The sequence below is a fragment of the Sorex araneus genome, chromosome X (genome assembly GCF_027595985.1).
Source record: "Sorex araneus isolate mSorAra2 chromosome X, mSorAra2.pri, whole genome shotgun sequence".
Taxonomy (NCBI): domain Eukaryota; kingdom Metazoa; phylum Chordata; class Mammalia; order Eulipotyphla; family Soricidae; genus Sorex; species Sorex araneus.
The window spans coordinates 222,701,334-222,717,498 of record NC_073313.1 but is presented as its reverse complement, the minus strand read 5'-3'; the positions used below and the strand labels follow the sequence as shown (position 1 = coordinate 222,717,498).

Genomic DNA, 16,165 nt, shown 5'->3' with positions numbered 1-16,165 from the left:
TTGCTTCATTTCCCTTCTTAATACCTATTTTCATCTAATGTGCTTAATATTTCATTTATTTCCTTTTTGTTTTTTGTCTTTTTGAGTACCTCCAACTAGAATAAAAGCTCCTCAAAGGCTGGGATTTTTATCTGTTTTAATTGCAGTTATAGCCCCAGCATCTGGAATAGTATTCGGTATATAATTAAATCTCAATAAATACTTGTATAAATGAACTAAAAGAATATTATAGACACCATAGTTTTAAATTGTGAATTCAAGAAAACATTCCAAAATGAAGAGAAGATATATGTGTTGAAAATATATACCGCCTTAGGAAAAATAGAAACTAACGTTAACGTATGAGTCCTAGATTTTAAAGATAACAGACATACACACATACATACATACATACATACACACACACATACACACAAAACAAAGAGAAAACATCATACGCATCAGATTTTAAAAAGTATCGCAGAACTAAAAAAGTGTTTCATGAATAAATATAAATGATCCATACTTTAGAAGAAAAGTGAACAACAAGGAAAGCTCTACATATATTGCAGTGCAAGGAACTAATTTATCCTATACCTCTAGGTCACTATTAGATTCACTGGAAAAAATAAGCTCTAAATGATTAAGACTAACAGACCAACTGATTTTTTTTTCTTTTTGGATCACACTCAACAATGCCCCAAACAGTAACAACAAATCTCACAATGGAGACGTTACTGGTGCCCGCTCGAGCAAATCAATGAACGGGATGACAGTGCTACAGTGCAGTGCTACCCAATGATTCAGGGGTTACTCCTGGCTCTGCACTCAGGAAAGTACTCCTTGCAGTGCTTGGGAAAGCAAAGGATGCCAAGATCAAACCTAAGTGGGCCATGCAAGGCAATTGCCCTACCCACTATACTATTGCTTCAGCCCCACAGACCCACTAATTTTGAAGGTGAGTTGCAGGTATCTATATTTCTAATTTATTTTCAGAAAGAATAGTAAGTCAACCAACAGAAAGAGAATAGCAATGAAAAGTCAAAAGGGGGGATGAGCAAAGTCAAATTAGACACAAGAGCACAGAGAAAACAGAGATCACAAACATAATTTCAAACAAGATAGAATTCAGGGCAAAAGTACTATAAAGGGAAAAGGACACATCCTATTATCTAGTACAAAATGAACCCTTCCATAATGAAGAAGCATCACTTGGAGAAGACTAGTTACTTACAAATATTAGTCAAATGATCTTAATTAAAATATTAGAAAATAGAGAAGAGTGATAGTATAGCAGTTAGAGCACTTGCCTTGCACATGGTTGACCTCGGTTTGATCCCCAGCACTTCATATGTTGTTTTCTTATTCCCCGCCAGGAGTTATATTTGAGTGCAGAGCCAGGAATAAGCCCTGAGCACTGTCATGTGTGATTCTGTCCTCCCAACCCCCGCCCCACAAAAGCCAAAAATATTGCAAACATAATACAATGAATTTTATTTGAGGAAATGTAGCATAACAAAGACTTCTTAGTATTCAAAAGATAAATGTCTTCTGATTCTTTCTGGTACACATTTAGACAACATTCCCCAGTCGGAACAAGAAGATCCTCATCAATAGCATGAAGCTATCTCTGCCTATAGCTACATAGATATTGGCTGACTTACTGGGTTATCCTAAATAATAATTTTACCACATTCTTTTTTTTAAAGTCTACAAAATAATAATAATAACCAAAAGTCTTTCCTGGCCTCTTGAACTCCTACCTATATTTTCAGTAGATCAGAATTGTAACAGTTCCTTCATCTGGGCCACTCCTCACAATTTTTAGGTTGCTAGCAAACTTGAAAGGGTGGTTCATTCTCATTTTCTCTCTCTCTCCTCTCTCTCTTCTCCTCTCTCTCTCCTCTCTCTCTCTCCCTCTCCTGTCTCCTCTCTCTCTCTCTGTCTTTCTCTCTCCCTCCTCTCTCTCTCTCTCTCTCTCTCTCTCTCTCTCTCTCTCTCTCTCTCTCTCTCTCTCTTCCCCCCCTAGTAGGCTGGCTTACTGGTTGTAATCAAAGTGATAAAGTTCCTTTCTTTGTTTTGTTTTTGTGGACTAGTAGTGCTCAAGAGCTATGTGCTCTGGAGTGGCTCCTGGCAGTACTCAGGAAATTAATATCCGGTGCTGGGAGTGGAACCTGGGATGGTTGTATGCTAGGCAGACACCTTAACCCTTGTGCTATTTCTCTAGCCCCATAGTGATAAACTGGGCCCACTGAGCCATGTTGTGGGGATTGGAAATGGGAAACCAAGGACTCAGGTGAATCTCGTGCCCTTTTCTATTTTCTAGGTTTCCTCCCAAACGGTTCTGCTGTTTTCTCCTGGCACTTGTGACCTCGTGGCAGCTTTGTTTCATTACCATCCTTACTAAGATCATACTTCTTCCAAACTGGAACTTTTTTTTTACTGCACAGTAACATGGATATATTTATCTTCCTAGCTTCTATAAAGAAGGGATTACGATAAGATGAGAACTTACATATTGAGCAATAACATCTTTATTTTCAAATTTGGCGATGTCATAAAGAATGACTGCACAGCGAGACTGTAGTTCAGGTTCATCAGAGTCTAGCAGATTGATCAGAACTGGAATGCCTCCTGCATCTACTATGGCTTGCACCACACTTTCATGGGTTGAGATATTACTCAACAACCCAACTGTTTTGCACTGTAATTTTATTCTGGGAATTTTTAATATGTTGATTAAGGCAGAAATGGTACCTGCAACAAAGAGATATATTTTATTTTATTTTTTATTTTTTGTTGCTTTTTGGGTCACACCCAGCGATGCTCAGGGGTTACTCCTGGCTTTGCACTCAGGAGATATATTTTAAAGTGTGGATTATTTGGAACCATTTGAGATCAATTTAGCATACTACTTAAATAATGTTCTTGGGGCCAGAGAGATAGTTCAGTGGGCTGGGCACTTGCACATGGACAAGTCGGATTTGTTCTCCATTATCTCATATGGTTCCCCGAGCACCACTAAGAGTAACTCCTGCGTGCAGAGCCAGGAGTAAATCCTGTGCACCGCCAGGTGTGGCCCAAAAGTGAAAACTAAAAAGGTTCCTTGGTGTTAGCACATAAACAATTAACATATATGATTCTTTTTGGAAAATTTTAATGAATTAATTTTAACATATAATTCTATAAAATATTTTTGAGATTATAGTACATGAGTGAACTTTTCTATATCAGTTATCATATAGGTAGGTCTTAGATCATAGATTTGACTTTCATACAGTACACACTTGCACATTTCATATTGGTAACCTTAAGTCATTAAATTTTGGTCACAGTTTTTCTGAAACACTAAATTTTGAATGAATATAACTAAGAAATAAATTTCTTGAATATCATAAAATAGAGCTCAGTTTTTTTATTGTGTCATCTTTATGTGGCAGTGTTTGTGCAAACATTTGTGCATTTGATTACATTTTACCTATATTTTATATATAAAACTGAAAAATAAAATGTCAAATACAGTAAAAAAAATCAACCTTAGTCTCATTAATTAGGATTGACTCAAAGATGGATATCATTGTGTTTGGTCAAAATAGAAAATCTGGCTTCCGCTAGAAACCTCTGATACTTAGTTCAGTGTCATATGAAAAAACAACAGCATATTATAGAGTATACACAAGATGCTGGAGACTATAGAGGTAAATAGGTCTGCATAAATAAAATCCTAATGGGCCTTTATCTACCTAAAGCAAAACCTTTTTCATGAATTATTTTTCTGTGGTTCACTTTGTGGGCATAGAACTGTGTGAGGGTATTGGGAGGGGGGTTATGTGTGTGGGGAGGGTGTGTGGGGTGGTGTCTTTATCTTAGTATTTTTTGATACTAAGAATTACATTATCTCTTTAAAATGCTTAAAAATATACTGTTTATCATATCTTTTAAAAATAGCTATAGGGCAGCTGTTAGAAAAAAGGAGGTCAAGAATTTTGTAGTTAAGTGGATGGGCATGAAAAGTTTCATGCTGAGTGAAATGAGTCAGAAAGAGAGAGACAGACATAGAAAGATTGCACTCATCTATGGTATATAGAATAACAGAGTGGGAGACTAACACCCAAGAACTGTAGAAATAAGTACCAGGAGGTTGACTCCATGGCTTCGAGGCTGGCCTCACGTTCCGGGGAAAGGTCAACTCAGAGAAGCGATCACCAACTACATTGTAGTCGAAGGCCATGTGGGGGAAGGGAGTTGCGGGCTGAATGAGGGCTAGAGACTGAGCACAGCGGCCACTCAACACCTTTATTGCAAACCACAACAGCTAATTAGAGAGAGAGAACAGAAGGGAATGCCTTGCCACAGTGGCAGGGTGGGGTGGGGGGGAGATGGGATTGGGGAGGGTGGGAGGGATGCTGGGTTTACGGGTGGTGGAGAATGGGCACTGGTGAAGGGATGGGTTCCCGAACTTTGTATGAGGGAAGTATAAGCACAAATAGTGTATAAATCTGTAACTGTACCCTCACGGTGATTCTCTAATTAAAAATAAATAAATTAAAAAAAAATAGCTCTAGGGCTGGAGCGATAGCACAGTGCCTAGGGCGTTTGCCTTGCTTGCGCTGACCGGGTTGGATTCCCAGCATCCCATATGGTCCCCGAAGCATCTCCAGGAGTAATTCCTGAGTGAAGAGCAAGGAGTAACTCTTTGCATCTCTGGGTGTGACCCAAAAAGCAAAAAAATTAAAATTAAAATTAAAAAATAGCTGTAGTTTCTAATAGAAAGTTTTATTTAAGTGATAGTTCTTATGACTTTTACCTATCAATCCTTTCTTTTTTTTAACATTCAGTTATGAGACATTTTTAGGTTTAGATGAGCTGGACAGTACAGAAGTTAAGGTATTTGCATTGCACCTGGTTGACCCTAGTTTGACCCTGGATATGGTTCCCCTAAACACTATGAAGAGTGACCCCTGAGCACAGAATCAGAAGGAACTAAGCTCTCAGGACAAAAATAAATAAAAGGAAAATAAAAGAAAAAAATGAGGCTTAGAGAACATAAGCAGTTCTCCTAAGTTCTATATAGGTAATATGCATGACATCCCATGGTTAAGTAATTTAACATCAGTTTATTTTAATTATTGTTTTGGTTTTGGGAGGGTGGGTACTAGGGATTGAACCAGAATCAGCCACGTATCAGGCATGTGTGCCTTAATCCCTGAACTGTCACATACATCAGCCTCAAATATCATTTTATAGCTTACAAAATTCTAGAGAATTAGGGTTTACATAGTGTTTGTTCCTACGCAGCTTCCATTAAATAAAATGAGATTGATGAATAAAGAGATATTAAGATAAGGAAAAACAAAATTAAATTCAACAAAATTATGAGTCCTCTATAATCAAAAGCATTTAAAGTGACTGAATAAAATGTAGCTCCACATAAAATAGTGTAAGCAATAAATAATAAATTTTGTATCACCTGCATCCAAAATAAATTTCCAGTATGTCTCAGTTGCTAAGCAAATTACTTCTAAGGACATGACAGCCATCATTCTTCGTTTGTAGCTTTCACACTGCAACATTTCTGGTAAATATTCAACAGAAAAACACTCATTATTTTACCAGGGGGATGAATATGGCTGATTCTGTTTCTGTATAAGTGGAGTGAAACAGAGGGTTAAGATACACACCAACTGCATTTCTCAAATGCCCCGTGTGTGTGGCCTTTGTGGATGCCTGACAGACTGCAGAGACCAGGATCACTGTCGTTTACAGTCTATATAGTTATTGCCCAGAATTCTGAAATGTTTTATATTTGATGGGAATAACTGAGATTGATTGATCACATGGTTCAAATTCACTTGGAAAATAGTATACATCTTTGGCCTGAAATCAGTTGGTAAATAAAATTTAAGCTGGGGTTTTCTTTTCTTTTCTTTTAAATGTAGGAGTACTTCTCTTTTTTCAGCCATTGATTAAGCTGATTGAATTGGGTATGAACTCCACATTACTTTTAAAAAATTTTTCATTGAATATCTGTGAGATAGACCATTACAAAGGTGTTCATAATTGAGTTCAGTCATACAATGATCAGCAGCCATCCCTCCATGAGTGTACATTTCCCACCACTAATGTCCCCTATTTCCCTCCCACCATCCCCCAACACTTCACCCCCTCCCCCCAGCCTCTCTTTGGGAGGCATTTTCCTTCTCTCTCTGTCTCTGTCTCTCTGTTTCTTTGTCTGTTTCTCTGTCTCTGTCTCTCTCTGTCTGTCTGTCTGTCTCTCTCTCTCCCCCTTTCCTTTTGTGCAGTATAGTTTTCAATACAGGTGTTAAGAGGTCATGGTGTGTGTTCAGGGCATTTAGTATTTTTATCGGGATGGTAGGGCTGGAGTAGCTTTTTAATTGGGTGGCAGCTTTGGGGTGTGGAGGTGACTGCTGAGGCTTCCTGAAGTACAGGGAGGTTGGGGGGTTAGCCCATCCGACCCCTGAGAAAGCCTGGAGATTTCAGTCACAAACCCCACATACCCGAATTTTCAGCAAATTTTATCTTGGTGAGATCCGTCCTGAGACAGTGGAGTAAGGCCGGGGGTATGGCGGCAATTTTGGATTGTAGAAGCAAATGGCTGATGGGGGCTCTTAAGCTGGGGTTTTCAAGAAAAACAAAGTAAAGCACACCAGGTTTTTTCAATATGAATGCTACTGAATTCAAATGAATTTTCTAGGTAGACAGAATATAACTTTGGAAAAAACTAACAACTTTTTCTACAAAACAACTATCAAAATATGAGAAAGCATATAGAATCTGTCTCTAAAATTTGTAAGTTTAGGACAAATTCTAGGGAATCTTTTCCACTCAACCTTTTCTTCCTTTTTATCTTCCCTTTATTTCTACTTTTGTTATTACCTTTTATTGTTGGATATCATTGGTTTGTCCTTTCCCCCTTGCCACTAGGAGCTTAGGTTTATCAGTCACACCCATCAAAGTGCTCCTGAGTCACTCCCATTCCTTTGTTTATCTGTAACCATTTCTACCAGTTTATCTGCTCTTCCCTTAATCAAACTCTGTTAATTGGTAAGGTCAGAACTTCCTAGGACACTGAATATTATAACATTGCCTTTCTCTCCTCTTTATGCCATTTGAATAATTTACTTTAAAGCTTTGTCTTTTTTGTATAGACACAAGAAGACAATATTATGTTTTTATAACTTAAGACTTAATTGGCCTCGAATATTATTCCCTCCTGGGCATCTGCTTTCTCCACTTAAGCCTCAGTTGCCCTCAGTTCCTAGCACCCCAAAGTAGGGTCCCCGACGTGGGACGGGAAGGATCCAGGGCGAGCGGTGAGTTATGTGCTACCCTGGCATCGAGATGGGCCTGGCCAAAGTGCCTAATTCTTAACTATAAGTTAAGAGCTTGATCATAGACAAATGCTGTCATGATCCAATAGTAATTATGAGACTGGGACCCTGCCAGGGATAGGAAAGACTGATCTGGCCTGAGCACTGTAGTCTGAAATTGAGATGGCTCCAGGAGAGCAATTTATAAGCTTTAATGCATCTCTTATTGTGTCCATACAAAATAATTAATATTATGAATTCTTATATGTTTGCTGGCTGAGGAGAAGAGAAACACATTCATGGGACTCTGCCCTTGGGTGGATCCTCCTGCTGAAAGAGAATTAAGTCTTAGGAGAAGCATCCCCTGAGGGAAAAGAACCTTACCCTATTGCTGACCACACCTATGTGTATGCCCCAACCCCCTCATGCTGGGGAGATTTAACTAGGCTGTAAGAGTGGGTTGGGGGCCAGATCCACGGGGGCCAGATCCACGGGGGCCAGATCCACAGATCAAGAGAGAGACCAAGAGCCGGGAGAGAGGCAGAGAGAGAGAGAGAGAGAATGAAGTAGGATGGGGGAGAAAGAAGCAGGAGGAGAATCAGAGGAGAATGGAGATGGACATGAAATAAACCGATCGAGCAACCAGTTTGGCCTTCTTCCTTCCTTCGCCTGCCTCGCCGCCTGCGCGCCCTTTCTTTTTATTTTTGTGTTTTACACATTTTATGATAAAGAAGATGGTTAAACTTTGGAGGAAATTAGAAATAAAAAATATATAATTGTGTAAAATATCTGGATATCATTATTTAAATTAGAAATAAAGCTACGTTTATACTCAATATATGTATTAATATTATTTATATAGCTGGTTTTAAATAAAAAATTGGGGAGATGTTAAGATATTTAAAATGTGATACATATATTTTTATTTGTTCTGTTCAGATTCTCTGTCAATAATTAAACTGAGTACAAAAACAGTAACAACAAGTCTCACAATGGAGACCTTACTGGTGCCCATTTGAGCAAATCAATGAACAACGGGACAACAGTGCTACAGTGCTACTAATAATAATGTCAATTTATAAAGAGATTACATGTTCTATACTCACCTACTAAAGTTTTCCAAACTGGGAGTTCAGGAATATTCAACGTTATTAAATACTTGAGAACTTCTGTGTGAAAGGTTAGCACTGATAAATGTATTATATTATTTCCTTTGTTATCTGTTTTTCTCCAATTTGCACCAAGAGAAAATAGATACTGAATGGTGTCCAGTGCCCCTGAAGTGGCAGCAAGTAACAATGGCGTGCACTGATTCCTAAAAATCAAGGATCACAGGATTCTTCTTGACTACATTTACAGAATTCAATTCACTTTTGTTATGATTATCCAAATTAGAGGAAGTATAATTTGTGTCATTGGCTTATCTTTCTTACCTATTTTGTTTTTTATATTCCACTTGTAAATAAATTTGCCTTCCTTCCCATTGATAATGTTTGCCCCTCCCCCACCTCAGAGTAGTGATCTTATCTTATAAACATGTTCACAAATTTATGATGTGCAAAATTCTTAGAAAGCACTCTCTTCTCTAATACAACTTTAAGTAAAATGTGAAAAACAAGACAAGTATCATCAATCTATTTTGACAAAATGATGGAACTGAGGCTCAGGTAATATTTCAACTCATTTTTTTTTTATATTTCATGATCAGTTAACAAATCCCAACTTCTTCTTTCTCACATGAACAAACTATTTTCTCCAAAACACACTCTATGCTTTTTATATAGTGGAGTTTTTTTTGCTTTTTGGGTCACACCTGGCGATGCACAAGGGTCACTCCTGGCTCTGCACTCAGGAATTACCCCTGGCGGTGCTCAGGGGACCATATGGGATGCTGGGAATCGAACCCGGGTCGGCCGCGTGCAAGGCAAACGCCCTACCCGCTGTGCTATCACTCCAGCCCTTATATAGTGGAGTTCTTTGGTTTGGGAATATGGTTACCCAGGTAATATTACATCTTCTCACCACCACCCCCTCTTATGGATATAGATACAACTGTATGACTAAGCTTGGCCACTGTGAAATTAGCAGATGTTCACTAAAAATGCCCTAGAGAGAAAAGGAGTATGCCATTACTTTTCCTTTCTTTCTCTTAATGTCTAGACTAAAGGCAGAATTATGAAAAAGGAGTCACCATTTTATACTGTTTTCTGGATCCTACATGCTAAGCAACAAGAGCAAGTCTGGGCCTCTCGCTTTGTCAAGCCATTATGCCAGCCCTCAACTTTACAGGAAGAATTACATGTTAATTTTGTTTAAATGACCACATTTTGGGGTGTCTTTATTGTCTCAGCAGCTTCAACTTTATTTTTACATTTTTACATTTTTGGTTTGGGGCATTTGGGGACCATGCCTGGAAGTACTCGGGCTTACTCCTAGCTCTGTGCTCAGGGGTTACTCCTGGTAGGGCTCAGAGGATCATGTGCAGTGTTGGGATTGAACTGGGGCAGGCACATGCAAGGCAAGCATTTTGGCCCCTGTACTGTCTCTGTCTCTCAGTCCTACCTTAAATAAAAGAGCTATTTACTAGCAATATGACTTTTTGGAAATTGGATTACTTTATCTGTAAAAGAACAAGGGTAACAATATCTGGGTGACATTGTTGATGTAAGGGTTGAAATGCTTCTAGCAGTCTTGATACAGAGTTAATTTCTCCTTTTGCTTATTACATTACATCAAATATCTTTTCAGTTCTTATTCCGTGCCTTCCCCTTTTAGTGAAACTTTTTCTCTTTCTGCATGTTCTCACCTCTAATCAACTATCCCTACAGCTTTCTTCTACTTTTATCTGCTGAGAAAACACTTGTTCTTTATGAATGAAAATCTCTTTATCTTCTCATTTTTCATTTTAATGAGACTGTTATCCTGTTGTCTCCATCCCTCAATCCCACCCACGCATGGTAGGAAGATTTTGTCTATGTCTAACACCATCACTCAGAGTTTCCTCATTTGAAAAATATGCTCTTGAATAAACCGTATTACCCTTTCCAAGTCCACATGGTCATTGCCCCCTCCTCATATTATCTCAATACATGAGCCTTTCTCTTCCTATCTTCTCCTATTGTCCGTGACTTTGGCATCGTGCTAATACCTTTGTACTTGGATCTCTCTGGTTCCCTGTCATATCTTTATATGCACTCCATATTCACCAGGAATATGGTCACAGTCCTGATTAGCTCCAAATAGATCTCAACTTCTGCTAATCCTTGGCTTATTCCTTAAAAATGCAGATTTTTCACTTCTATTTCTGATATCCCACTGTTTGCCCTTTTGTAATCAGTCCTTTCTTTTAGTTCCCTCTACTTAAAGGGAACTACTACTTAAAACAGTCAAAATATAATAGGACCAAGAGTTGAACTCAGGTTTGCACTTTCCATGGTGCTTTCCAGAACCTGTTGGAGAATGTGGGAGAGATCCTTATTTCTTCAAAAGTTTCCTTAAACATCCCTACCTCACACTGGCCACTGAATAATAATGGATAGGTGATGTAAAGATCTGTAAATATCCAAATAATGCTAAGCCTTAGTCAAGTTTAGATCCAAAGTGATCATCTTTAGATCATTCTTTAGATAACTAGTCAAAAATGTTCCTGAAGAAGAAATTCTACCTGCATCAGAATGTTTAGTACCCAGCTTAAATAAACCTGTATCTTAGGTTTCCCTATTTCAAAGTTATTTTCTTCCTTTAGTGGGTTTCTATTTTAAATATGTAAGATACTTCTGTTATCTATAGTCTATATTTAGTCTGGAATTCATGGACTGCTTGCTGATACTGTTTAATTTGGAGCAATTTTCATCTTAGTTGCAGAATTTTCCCAAGACTAATTAAGATGAAAAACTATTCTGTACAAGAATCGGGAGAAGGTCAGTAATAACTTCCTCGGGCTCATAACTCTTCTGGAAAGCACACAACAGAGTTTTCCATCTCTACAAATTCTGAAGAGAATTGGTGAGAGAGACCAAGTCACCAGATATGATAACAGAGTGAGCCTGACGCAGCCTTTCAAATCAATCACACCAATCATTCCTTCCAATGCAGTGTCCAGGGGCAAGTCAAGAAAGGAGGAATTTGACTTTTTACAGATATTTAGCATCTTACTCAGCAGTTGCCTCTGCTTCCAGCAAAGTAGGGTCCTTCCTATAGAGCACAATGATGATGCAGATCTTGTCATAGAAGGCAGCAAAATGAATTGGCAACCAGCCTCTTTTTTCAGAAAGTGTGTAATCAGCTCTGAAGCTCAGGAGACAGAGGGCTGTTTCCAAGGAGCCCGCCTGAGCAGCCAGGTGTAGCGGTGTCAGACCTAGAATAAGTTGCTAATCACTTTTATGGTCAGAAAAAGAACATTCCTTAAAAGCTATGCCTTACTGAGCACCAGACACAATGTTTGGAGTTTTGTGTGATATAATAAACACAAAGAGCATTAATTTAGGTAACTCAATTTTTTTTTTTTTTTTTGCATTTTGAGTCATACCCAGCAATGCTCAGGGGTAACTCCTGTCTTTGCATTCAGGAATCACTCCTGGCAGTGCTCAAGGGACCATATGGGATGCTGGGAATTGAACCCGGGTCGGCCATGTGCAAGGCAAACCCCCTACCCGTTGTGCTATTGCTCCAGCCCCAATTCTATTTTTCTAACCCATGATGACTGATCATTCAAAATCAATACATTTTATAAGACTAAATGACATTGAAAAGACTAAATTAAAAATATTAAGCCCATGAGTAAAACAGGGCTGTGATAAACCAAGATATTTCCTGTTTATTTTCTATTTTATGCAAATGTTTTATAGTAGCGATAAGAACCTTTGAAATGGGAAAAACAAATGCTCACCAAAGGCCTATAAGGCTGGCTCAGGGAGAAAAATGTCTGCCTTGTTTGTGTGGGGATCCCAGTTTGATCTCCCTACGTTTCCAGGTCCCCACTGCTCTGTTGTTTAGGATCCCCAGGCAGGCACTGTAGCTAACGATGTGCCAGTACTGCAGCCAGGAGTGTGACCCCTTTCCAGCCTGTGTGTGAGCACCACGGCTAAATGACTGTGATCCTCGCAATCGTGTGTGCAGATCTGGTCAAAAACTGCCAGGAGAGGCCCCTCAAGTAAAAATATAGGGGTTTGGGGTCCAAGAGATAGTGGAAAAGGTAAGACTTTGTATGTGGTTGTTGGCCACAGCCCTGGTTCACATCTGGCCTCCTGAGCACAGAGCCAGGAAGAAGTCTTGAGGACCACTCCAATAATTAAAATAAAATGAAATTACATCTTAGTCTCCTATATCTGGTCCAGCATGAAAAGAGATTTAAAATTACCACTCATGGGGGCTGGAGCAATAGCACAGCGGGCAGGGTGTTTGCCTTGCACACGGCCAACCCGGGTTCAACTCCCAGCATCCCATATGGCCATATGGTCCCCCGAACACTACCAGGAGTAATTCCTGAGTACAGAGCCAGGAGTAACTCCTATGCATTGCTGGATATAACTCAAAAAGAAAAAAAAACTTTGCCACTCGTGAAAATAACTTTAAAACTAACAAATAAAAGATGAAGAAACAGAAAAATCAACAAGTCTTCGTAGATCCATTAGAGAAGTAAGTTTATGGGTCAAAACATGCTGCCTGGCTCTACCCAAACGCAGAGATTGGCAAGTAGACCTAGAAAATGACAGCTTACCAGAGCACAAAACCCAGGGGTACCACGGCAGGGGTAGGAAAAAAATCTTAACTGTAATTGGCAAAATGCTATGTGGACCAGTCTGAGATTCAGTTACTCAGTTATACGAGGAGGACCCAGTTATACAGGGGAGGGAGAGAAAGAGGACAAGGGAGGAAGGGAGAGAGAAAAAAGGAGAGGGAGAAAGAGAGAGACAGAGAGACAGAGAGACAGAGAGCTTGCACACTTCAAAAAACAACTTGTTTCTTCCAGCAGGCTGAGATCATGAAGGCATTGCTTTGTAATATACTGCCTGCCTGTAGATTTATCACAGAGCAACCTGTGAAATAACTATGCCTTTACCCTCCCTCACTTGTGTATTTTTTCAAAACTGTTTTAAAGTACACTTGGCTTGAACAGTAGAATCTTGCCCCCTGCCCTGCCCTGCCCTGCCCTGGTGCTCTGAACAGAATGTTGCATTTTATGAAAACTCAGTGTGACTCCTCTGTTCTTGAACATTTGTCCCAGAGTAGTGAGATACAGTGCTCTTTTCCACCTCTCTCGCACCCAACACCAGCTCTGATCAATGACATATTTTGTTGTGACACCTAGGGGCTGCTGCCTGCTGACGTTTGGCAATATACCTAGTAGCAACAACTAGGTGCATTTAGAATAAATGAACAAGACAATCCTCCACTGAAAAGAACTATCCATGAAGTGCACAAAGCCAACAACGGCAGGGTGAGAATCACTGTGCTTAGCTAAGTTAGAGACAATCTGAAGGAGTTTGTAATGGCTGAAGGAAAGACTTTCTGGTGGAGAACCCTCCCTCCCTGTTCCTTGCCTCTATGAATACCAAAAGCACCTCCTGTGCACTCCTGTACACTGTGACTCAGCTGCTATCCTGCCTGCCTCTGTCCAGGAGCTCACTGCAGTTACTTTGCCCAGAACCTCCTAAAGGCAGGGTTTTCTACTGAGAACTGGGATGCCAGGGCAAACCAAACTAAATCCTTGAACTTCGTGGAGAATATATTCAGTGAAGAATAATAAACAACAAAACAAAAGGACATCATACAATGTTGTCAGAGTGACACCAAGAAATAAAAAGAAAAGAAGATAGAGACAGAGCAATAGAATGAGAGACACAGTCACACAGCTGCAAGTGTGAGGTTCTTTCTTTCCCTTCCCTCCCCTGTCCTTTCCCCTTTTGCTCCAGCTTTTGTGGTGCAGGGGATGAACCCCAGTGACTCACACAGAAGGATTTGCTCTAGCAATAAGCTACCCCAAGCTGCAGGCCTGCTCACCTCACTCTACCTGCCCTCTGTCCTAAGAGATCCCAACCACCTCTGTGCTTTGACTTATTGTTTCTTCCTCTGTGTGTGTGTGTGTGTGTGTGTGTGTGTGTGTGTTGATGGGTGGGACTGACAGAAGACTTGGAATTAAGGAGGTGAAGGCCTGAAGTCCTGGTAATGAGCTGTGAACTGTGTACCCCTCCAATGGAAGGTGGCACCCCTTGAGTAAATATTGTCCTTCCCTTACAAAACCTAGGCCTTTGTAAATAGATTTTTTTTTGCGGGGGGGGGTGATATTTTTAACAAATACTTCTTAAACTGTAGGGGTTAACGATAGGCTTTCTTAGATAAACTTACAGAAGGTAAATCCTCTTAAACATTTATTTTTGTTCATCCAATGCTTAGGTCAAGCCCCTTTCCTCAGTAAAGAATGATTCATTTCTTAGTTTTCATGTACTGTGCTATCCCTCAATGACAGCATATCTAAATTATGTCAGGGATTTTGGATTTATTCATCTATTTTTGGTTTTGGGGGCCATGCTTGCCGGTGCTCAGGAATCATGCAAAGCCAAGATGAACCTGACTTCTCTCCTGCAAAGAACATACTCAGCCCTTTGAACCGATTTCACCAACCTATCAAGTGTCATTTTAAGACATAAAACCCATGTTTGAGCCTGATTTTAGAAAAATTAAGTTGACAATAAGCTTCAGAAATGCCTCCAGATACCAAAGTCACCATTCAGTTAAAAGGTTAACTCCACTTCTATCACCCTATTTATTTTTTTTTTATTTTTTTTTTTTACAAAGCTTTCAGGTTTAAGTCACAGTCAAATACTGATTAAACCACCATCCCTTCACCAGTGCACCCGTTCCACCACCAAGAACCCCAATACACCCCCCTCCCACCCCACCCCCATCTAAGTAGTGATGATATTCCCATTATTCTCTCTATATATTGAGTACATTACATATTTCCATACAGAACTCACTATTGTTGATTGGAAATTTTCCCCAACAATCAGGCCTGTTGAATAAGCATCATCTAATAATTTCTCTTCCTTGGTAAAAGTGAAGACTTTGAGTCCGCGCGGCCGCTATTGCGGCCGCGCGGTTTTGGGTTTCTAATACTTTAGCTCAGTTCACAGTCAAAATGGATGGCTGCAAGAATCTGCTCTGGTGCCAAAATGGGTTAGGAGACCTCAGGATCACAGTCAGTAGGCGGGAGGCTCTGCTTCTCGTGCCGCGGCTCTTGGTTCATCTCTGGGCGGAAGGCGCGCCGGGAACACCTCCCCTCCCAGGATCACCTACAGGCTACGTCACTAAAGAAAGTCCTACCTCCTGGTGTAGGGGTCTTAGAGGGTGGCTCTCACCGCGTGGCTGCTGCCGCTGCCGCCATTTTCGCTCAGAAAAATGGGGTGGAGAGGGAAAAAAATCCCTCCCCGGGCTGCACGAGGTTGTAGTTCAGTTCGCAGTCAAAATGCATGGCTGCAAGAATCTGCTCTGGTGCCAAAATGGGTTAGGAGACCTCAGGATCACAGTCAGTAGGCGGGAGGCTCTGCTTCTCGTATCACCCTATTTAAAATTTTAGAATTCTTGGAGCCTTTGTGGCTGCACGACATCTCATACTTTATACTACTGATGTACCAAGAGTAGCAAACCATATTTTATGGCATGAAAAAAGAAGGCAACCAATTTATATATATATATTATATATAAGCACACAAGGCTTATATATATGCACATATATATATATATATATATATATATATATGCACACAAGGCTCAACCTGTAACAACATGTTAGTAATCTCTTACACAAAGGCTTAATGGCTCCAAGGTGAGATACAAAAATTTTCACACACTTT

The 16,165-nt window shown here is 39.9% G+C and overlaps 1 protein-coding gene across 1 annotated transcript in view; it reads right to left on the bottom strand.

Moving 5' to 3' along the window:
- The window catches only part of ANKAR (ankyrin and armadillo repeat containing), a 65,870-nt gene that overhangs the window by 30,188 nt on the left and 19,517 nt on the right, over positions 1 to 16,165 (bottom strand). The window contains exons 7-10 of the mRNA XM_055122009.1: positions 11,466 to 11,667; positions 8,417 to 8,625; positions 5,450 to 5,554; positions 2,495 to 2,736 (exon numbers count right to left, since the gene is read on the bottom strand). Of these exons, the coding sequence (XP_054977984.1) occupies positions 2,495 to 2,736; positions 5,450 to 5,554; positions 8,417 to 8,625; positions 11,466 to 11,667 (758 nt within the window). The remainder of the gene's footprint in view (positions 1 to 2,494; positions 2,737 to 5,449; positions 5,555 to 8,416; positions 8,626 to 11,465; positions 11,668 to 16,165) is intronic.